The 9,115-nt window shown below is 44.8% G+C and overlaps 1 protein-coding gene and 1 long non-coding RNA gene across 3 annotated transcripts; both read right to left on the bottom strand.

Moving 5' to 3' along the window:
• Positions 1-351: 351 nt before the first annotated feature.
• On the bottom strand, positions 352-781 carry LOC127298049 (uncharacterized). The gene has a single exon (XM_051328040.1). The coding sequence runs from the start codon at positions 727-729 to the stop codon at positions 466-468; it is 264 nt and encodes an 87-aa protein (XP_051184000.1). The 5' UTR covers positions 730-781; the 3' UTR covers positions 352-465.
• A 1,160-nt stretch (positions 782-1,941) lies between these two features.
• On the bottom strand, positions 1,942-7,251 carry LOC127300900 (uncharacterized). 2 transcript variants are annotated; one of them, XR_011748538.1, is made up of 6 exons: positions 6,631-7,251; positions 5,252-6,544; positions 3,810-4,501; positions 3,585-3,718; positions 2,445-2,642; positions 1,942-2,278 (listed from the first exon to the last, which is right to left on the bottom strand). It is a non-coding gene; the product is annotated as an uncharacterized lncRNA (long non-coding RNA). The 2 variants fall into 2 exon arrangements; XR_007851639.2 differs by having other exon boundaries at positions 2,445-3,718.
• Between the last annotated feature and the right edge of the window lie 1,864 nt (positions 7,252-9,115).

Here is a 9,115-nt window from a genome sequence, read left to right as displayed (position 1 = left end):
TAGTTTAAGTTTTAGTTTGACAATCGCCGAATTCAAATATATGTACGAATTCAGCCTATTTATGTACGAACTCGCCTCTATACGTTAAATATCATTAAATTTCGCTTATGTTTGAACCAGCATCCATCCTGAGCCATCCTGAGCCTTATCTGAATTCGCCGTATTACGTTGCATTCATCCTGAGCTCGCGGCTGGGAAATGGACCTCCCAGGCCAAATTTTTCTCTAATCCGGACGATAATATCGCCGGATTTGGGCGTGGAGAGCCCAACGAGTGGGGATGCTCTAATCCCCATCAGATGATTCTAGTTTTCTCCCCGTACTACGTGCATCTATGCCGACGCTGTACAAGTTTTGCTTACCTTATTGTCTTGTTCCACTCCTTAGATATTACATCACGGATTCACGGTATGAAGCTTCATACATGTGCTGAACAGTACACTATTTCACATAATTAAATTAGGGGTTAGCCTCCGCCGGTGCCAGTGACGCCAAGGTCGGGTTTGCCTTCCTCTTTGCCGGCGCCGAACACCGGACCGCCCTTCCCAGTGGCATCTTCCACCTTGTCCTCGAGCCTCTTCACCGGCAACCCATGCTCGTCCTCGCTCGACCCTAGAACTGTCCTTGCCGGCTTCTGCCGGCGCTCCTCCGCGCTGTTGGCTGCCGCCTCGGAGCTGTATGTCGTCGCCGTGAAAGCGCCCTTGGGCTGTGCGCCTTGCGCTCCGGACATGGCGATCGATGGAGCTCTATCCTGAGGATGCGGTGGAGCTCTCCAATGTGGATGCGGTAGTGGTGTTCGTCTTTGAGTTTGGGACGTTGGTTTAAGTAGTACGTGCTTGCTGGCTACGTGTCACTGTGTCAGTGCATCCTATCTAGAATTGGGTGCTACGTGGCGCCCTACTACATGTGGACCCGTGCACGTGGATACAGGATAGAAGCTTCTTATTCATATTTTTTGGGAGCAACTCCAATCACCTTCTTAAAGCACTCCTAATAGCATCTCCAACAACATTGCTATATTTGCTAAAAACTGTAAATATAGCAATTTGCTCAAAAAACGATGCTCCAATAGCATTTGTATATGTGGTCTCCCTCTATAAAATTAAAACAAGCTTGCTATACTTGCCTCTCTACTTTGTAAATATATGAAGTCTGGAGGCACTTCTTATAACATGTGAAGCAACGCGCCAGAAAAGCAACTATCGGGCCGAAGGTTTTCGCCCGCGCCCCATCATCGATGTCGTCGCCGTCTTCGGGCATCGCCGCTCAGCCGTCGCCGTCCCGCTTCCGCCGCCACCTCCCGCGCCCTACTGAACCTTCCGTCGCCCAACCGTCTCCTCCCAGGCCATATCGGAGCCCACAACCTCGAGCACGTGTCGCTCCGCCTGGGGTCGATTTCGGCCGGATTGACCATCTCCGCCGTTGTATGTACCGATTCAGTTCGGATTCCGACTAGATTGGCCCTTCCCGCGGCCACCGGGGGTTTCCCTCCTCCTCACCGCTTGCCCCAGTGCGGGTTGCTCATGGCGGCTGTGGCGGGCACCACTAGCTTTGGCGGGCGGATAGCACATGCAAGAGGCATGGGCGGCTATAGGGCATGCAGATAGTGTGTGTGTGGGGGGGGGGGGGGGGGGGCGGTGTGCAGGTTCCTCATGGTGGCCGGCCGTGCAAGAAAGAAAGAATAGGAAAATAGGAAAGGTAGGAAACAAAGAAAGGAAAAAAATAGAAAATGGTTTGGACTGGCAAGTGTGCAGTTTTGAATTGCTATTATAGGAAAGCTAGCAAAGAAAAATTTGGTGTGGATTGCTATACCTTCTCTCTTCCTTTCTTACTAGTACAAATGCCCATGCGTTGCTACGGGTACTCAAATTTCATTTCTCAACATGCATATATAATTCACAACACACTATCAAAATAATACAAATATATTTAATCTCTTCTGAGAAAAAAAAATGATAATTATATGTATAAGTTAATAAATTTTCGCTTTCCATGAGGTTCCATACAATTTTGTGCTTTCTTTTGGGCACTACTCAAACAACGATCGATCCAAGCTCAGGAATTCCAAGCCAATTTGCCATCACCCAGGGCATTTCTCGGCATGCATCACCCGAAACATATAATCATATTTCACACGTTACCAGACGAAGCCTCCTCTCTATGGCCCCTTGACACCAGTACCTAGCGAGATGCTGCCTCCACACTCAGCCACTCAACGTTGGTGGTTTCTTCATATGTGTCGTCCACACCACTTGTGACATGCCCGCGATCCGAGACGGCTGCTATCACATCCCGTAATAAATTAGTGTTTCACGAAGATAGAGTGGGCTTTTTTATCATGTCAGAATGTATTTTAATATCAATTTCACAAATAACATAGCGGCAACAATTGTTGTAGATAGAATAGACGTTTCTCCAAGGGAACAATTAAAGATAAAACCATACCTTAATATCCAAGATCTAGGAGATAACCATTCGTAATGAATGAAATGAAAAATAGATAGAACACTTTGATTATTCATCAACCGTGTTTCCACTTCCTTCTGTATAACAGCAAGCACAATCCAGTACCGAAGTGCCCTCATGAGCCATATATTCAATTAGATATGTGCCCGTTGTTACGTCAAAAATTTGGCAGCTAGTCTGATAAATAAAATCCAAATGGCTTAGATGTCATAAAACTACATGTGCAGCAATTCTAATGTAGATCAACACTGAAGTTTTTCTGGTTGAGAAAAAACTAACTCAAGTAAATAGTGCTAGACGCTGACATGACCAGGAAAACGAATCTATTCCCGAGCTAACAAAATCATCCAAGCCAGTACCCGATTGACATATACAACAGATGTGAATACTAAAATCAAAATGGAAAATAAAATCGTTGATGAAAGATATAATATTCTTGAGGTTATCTAATGTCTTCGGCTGAAGAAAGAAAACAGAGTAACAGGCAACGGGTTGGATTGACTTCTCCACATCATACGTTGCAAAGCCTATAAAAAAGGTAATATGTGGGTCTTGATTGTTAGTGAAAATAAGCGGATGGATGCGTTTCCGCCCCGTTGAGCTTTTTCAGTAGCCAGAGACCAGAACTTAACAAAGAATATAAACATTTCACAATAGGGACAGCCATATCTAAAACAACTCACGATAGAACCTTCCATCTTCAAAACATGTTTATCTATGTTAGAACACAAGAATATGAAACAAACATGAAAGGAAATTCAATCTGCATTGAACCATGGACCTCATCTTTAGAGTTATTCTTAGTGATGTAGCAGAGCTCATTTACTTGGAGTGGACATATATCCTCAGTGGCGAAGCCAGGACAACAACCTTGTGTTGTCAGTTTAATGTTGTGTAGCTAAATACATGTATTTATATAAATTTTTAATATTTTTTTACACACTTTCATCTTATGTTGTTGAAAAGTTGTGTAGTCATTTGACTACCCAGCCTAAGTGTGGCTCCGCCACTGTATATCCTCATATATTTACTGAAGTTTGAACATTTTACAACATATCAGATCAGAACCAAGAAAAAAGGAACTTCAATAAGTAAGAGATAAAAATAAACTCAACGGACCTTATGCAACTAAAAACAAGCAGGCAACACCAAGTAGCTACACTTGAGTCAATTGATCTCTTTGCGATACTGGCACAGATCAGATCAGTGTAATTGACTGAGTTGTAAGCTTTCAGGAACAAGAAGTCCATCACCTAATCGATAAAGGGCAAGAGAGCAATCAGTTAGACGAATCATTTTTTTGTACCTTTATCTTCTAGGATTTGTTCAAGTAGATACACTTACTTTCATGCGCTAGTCTATGAGTAATGTCCTCATGCTTATCCTGCTGAAGTGGTTCCCAAAAAATCTGGTGAAGGCATTCTCTTGCTCCGTTATAGACAGGTAGTCAGCAACTACTTCAGCAGAAAGCGAATACATGGAGAACAAGAATAATGCAAACCCACGAATTATGGGTGAATCATATGTAAGACATCTATCGGATACTGCGATGTCGAAAATGTTCTACCAAGCAAGAATGGAATAAACACAAAGTAATATCATGTATAATTGAAAGAAAAAATGTACCACAAATCAATGAAGAAATGGACTTTCTTTGCCTTCCCCAATTGCATCGAACAGGGCTATTTTTGGTGCTAGAAAGACATACTAATCAAGTAAAAGCTCTTCCCAGGATGGCAATTATCAAGCATAAGATCAAGATTACAGTGGCAACAATAAGAAGTAGAACTACAAGACCCACAATTCTGGTTCTGTGCATTGGAGAAAAAGATGACGCATAATATGAGTATTTAGGCAATGTATTAATGTGCTTGATAAGAGTGACATGCAGGGTACACATAGTACCTGATAATGCAGTAGTATTTCTAACGTATTAATGATGTATACCTGATAATGCAGGATACACGTATTAATATGCCCAGTGGACCATTGCCTTGATTATTATTACGCTTACTAATACATGGTTCAATGTTCTTCTGCAGTCAAAGAATGCCAACATAAGTACACTGTATACTTTTAGCTGCAAATAATATGTCAAGAAAATCAATAGACGAAATGATGTAGCTCTAAACCAAGCTAGCTAAAACAAATCTTAATGGATGGAAAAATAAAACCATACAAAAGTCGTGAAATAAGAGAGCAAGAAACTTACTGGGACAAAACATGTTTTGAAACCCGTGAAATATGTCATGTTTCAGGAATAATAAATGGGGAGGTGAAAGAGGTCCATCTCCTAGATAAAACTCGACTTTGTATGTTTCCTTAAGATATGTATGTGTTTCATAGATCATATCTAAAAGGAAGTCACAGTTCAAAGTGTAATCACCTTCCCGTCACATGTATAAGTTATAGGATTAAAAAATGAAACTAACTGCAATATATACATGTTCTGGCCCTTTCCATTTTAATATTTTCTCCACTTTTCTTTACTTCCCCAATTCTTCATATTATCGAGTTGATGCTTTCTAAATTAACTTCGAACACTTTGAGCGCAATCCATGACATAAAAGCTTTCTCACCCTCTGGCCCCCTTTAATGGTCGCATACCATGAGGTTATGAGCTTCGCTTTGCCTGTGTTGTGCGTCAAGTAATTCATGCAGCAGGGAGTACTAATTCTCTAACCTTATGCTTCGTTACATGTGTGTTTTTTTCACATAGAGACGAAGTCTCCTTCAATTATTGTCAAAAGAATGGAATGTATATGTTCAAAAGGCAAAAGATTAACCTGTCTGGAAATGTGATTGTGTGTTGATCTCTTTTGACAATCTGATTGAAAATTGGTAGGTGAAATGAACCTGCAACTCCAGCAAATCTTTGGATCTCATTTTGGTTAGAAAGTGCAGTACAGAATTACAATGCACAAAATGAACGGTTAGTAGAACAATATGCTAGGGCCTTAGCTAATATTCGATCAGCGGGGATTTTAGTAGTACCATATCAAGACAGTAACTGAACGAAGTACAATGATTAAACACACATAGAACAGGGTCACAGAGGCAACTTAATGATTCAACTTCTTGCATGTATAGTGCTTACACCGCTTCCCATCAACATCCCTCAAATGACCGAGAGAAATCAAGACCCTACAATACACTTCCAGCAGCATACCAACACTACACGCCATATATTCGTTGTATTGCCCGAAAGCCACTACGGTACTAACATAGGGAATTGGCTTAAATTTGGGCATGTGGTTTCAGTTGAACCTCTAGCGATAAGGTATAACACTGTGATATTAGAATTACTCCCTCAGTCCCATGAAGTTCGTCCTCACTTTACTAAAATTTGGACGTATCTGAATGCTAAATAGTGCCTAGATATGTCCAAATTTTGACAAAGTTAAGGCAAGCTTCGTGGGACGGAGGATGTACAATCAAATCAATCCGTGACTAACTGGATAGATCAATTCGAGATATCTCAAAATTAAATATGTATTTAGATTCGGCCGCTCACTTCATAGAATGGAACACATTTACCTTTTTCCCTGATCACAAGCTTTGATATATCCAAATTCAATGCCAAAATGAAAAATTATTTCTCTGTGTTATTAGGTGTGAACTGGAGTGGATCTTAGCTTCTGCCTTTCCAGCAGAAAGGAGGCTGCCATCCATCAACGGAGGCAGGGGTCAATGGCCCTACGTACAGAGCATACAGATCCCTCCCTAGAGTTCGTGAGGCAATCAGCTCCACCCTTTCTCATCTCATCTGGTTCTCTCGAAATTTTCACAGAAATGGTGTAACTGAAACAAGACATGGATTAACTCCATACATGAAAGTAGACTTCGAGAAGATACAAAACCCAGATGTCAACAATTGCAGTAGGGTCCATTTTGCCTCTCAAACCTAGGGCTGTACAAATAGGGAATCCAAGCCCAGGACTCACACAAAGAGGAAATAAAAAAGGAAAGGCGATAGGCTGAAGAGCATACGAGGTTGCTTCTGGCCGTCATCTTGTTCACCGGAATCGCCTCTAGGGCATCTGGGGTAGTCGAGCAAGTGGCGCGCAGCGGCGCACCTCCTGCGAACAGAGATGAGATCGGGGTGATCAGAGCATTGAAGAGGGATGGAGCCGAGGGGTAAGTGAGAGAGGAATAAGGTATATACCTTAACATAGTGACTTGGGAAGCGGCCCTGCAGGAATCGACTTCAGACACCGGCCTTGCCGGCCTGGTCACCTTCTCCCCACCACCGCCCGCACGGGCTGACTAAGCGGCGCCCACCGTGGCTGTCCACCATCACCAAGAGGCCAAACAGCTCTTCCACCACGTCGTCACCGCACTCGGTGGTCCAGGCCACGCGTGAGGGTGGCGGCCAGGCATCCGCACGATCTCGGGCACCTATGCCGAGATCCATGCCCAGACCCCAAGGAGTTCAATGCCCAGAGCTGCGCCTTCGTGCTGCTCCTCCTGCCCGCGATCCGGGCACGACGTCAGGCCTCCGTAACCCCGAGATGTGCGGTGGAGGACATGGACAGTCGAGGGAGAGGCGATGTCAGCCGGATTCGTGCGCTGGATGCCGGATCCGCCCTATGGAGGCGGTGACGGCCATTGAGGATGCGACAACAACCGGATCCGGCGGCTGTGTGGCGCCGGATGCAGGGGAGATGGCTGGATGGTGCGGTAAGGAAGCGGCTGGATGCTGGAGGGAGTAGATGGTTGGGGTGCGGGAGGGGCGGGGTAGTCACGGGTTTGGTTAGGGGTGGGGCCATCGCGCGAGGCGACGAAGGTAATAACAAATGGGGTTTGACGTATTGGCAGAATAAGGAACATGTTCCTCCTTTTTAAGTAGTGTAGATGTAGATAGATAGCAAAATTTTCTCAATCCATTATGGCAATGCTATTGGAGATGCTCTGGGTGTCTAATAAATTGTTCGCCATTTCTAGGCCAATCCGACCCACAGTGAACATCATGGAAGCGCCGAACACAAGCGAGTTGTTAGCATAAAATTACCATATTTCGGGCTAAACGTCGATTTTGATACCACTTTATGTTTTTGGAAAAAAAAACTACCACATTTTGCCGAGATTTTCGCAAAAGACACTAAACTGGTATTGAACACGAATTGACAGCCATTATGAAATGGGAGGTCCACATGTAAAGCTGACGTGGCAATATTGATAAGCCAGTCCATATTAAAAAATAAAAAATCTCATTAAAAAGGAAAAGAACGGAGGGGTCTTCTCCTTCCTGTGTGCAGCGCCTAATCCCACCTGAGATACGTCGCCGGTGCGGCAGGAGGCCACCCACTCGTGTCCAGGCCGCCGTCGGTGCGCCAGGGTGCTGCCCACGCACATCGAGGCCGCGGTCATCCACCTCCCCCGCACTTGGACCAAAGCACCGCCGCAGTCCTCCATGACGGAGATCACCAGCACCACCACCGGCCATCGCCGGAGCTCCCGGACAGCCCCTAGCCGGATATACGCCAAGCCCACCCCATGGTCGGAGCTCCTGGACCTCCTCTGGTCGGAGATTCCGCCCCATGGCTAGAGCTCTCCTGTGGACGCCCCAGGGCCGGATCTCTCCGGTGGCCGCCCCATGGCCAGAGCCACGAGCTTGCTTCTCCGCAGCAAAAGTTTGACCCCCTCCTCTCATGCCCGCAGCGCGCTGGCAGCCGAGGAGGATGTACTCGTCCTCCTCCAACTCTTTCTCGTCAGGGCTGGCGCGATCGACGCTTTCTTCGTCGCACCGCACCGCGCCCTACACTGTCCCTAGAGAGCATACGTTGCGTGAGAATGAGCACGTTGTTGTTTCGCTCGATGCACAACATGAGGAGCAAGAGGGGATGGCTGATACTAGGGAACAGGAAATGATGGAGCTGTCCCGGGTCAAAACCTTCTGCTCCTTGATGTCTACTCACGCTTCTTTTCCTGTAGACTGTGTTGGGCCTCCAAGAGCAGAGGTTTGTAGAACAGCAGCAAGTTTTCCCTTAAGTGGATCACCCAAGGTTTATCGAACTCAGGGAGGAAGAGGTCAAATATATCCCTCTCAAGCAACCCTGCAATCACAATGCAAGAAGTCTCTTGTGTCCCCAACACACCTAATACACTTGTCAGATGTATAGGTGCACTAGTTCGGCGAAGAGATAGTGAAATACACGTTGTATGAATGTATATGAGAAGTAATTGCAATCTGAAATATAAATTGCAGCAAGCGAACATGTAGCAGAACAGTAAACAAACGAAGATTCGATGTTTGGAAACAAGGCGTAGGGATCCTACTTTCACTAGTGGACACTCTCAACAATGATTACATAATAGAACCACTCTACACTCTCTTGTTGGATGATGAACACCATAGTTGTGTAGGGCTACAAGAGCACCTCAATGCCGGAGTTAACAAGCTCCACAACATTCGATATTCATATTTAAATAACCTTAGAGTGCATGATAGATCAACACAATTATACCGAGTACTAACATAGCCTGCACACCGTCACCATCATACTATGAAAGGGGGAATAGATTGCATCAATACCATCATAGTAATAATTAACTTCATAATCTCCAAGAGATCACAATCATAGCATATACCAAGTACTTCATGATGCACACACTGTCAACATTACATCATGGAGGAGGAATAGACTACT

This window comes from Lolium perenne, chromosome 7, assembly GCF_019359855.2.
Source record: "Lolium perenne isolate Kyuss_39 chromosome 7, Kyuss_2.0, whole genome shotgun sequence".
NCBI lineage: Eukaryota > Viridiplantae > Streptophyta > Magnoliopsida > Poales > Poaceae > Lolium > Lolium perenne.
This window is presented reverse-complemented; position numbering and strand designations above follow the sequence as displayed.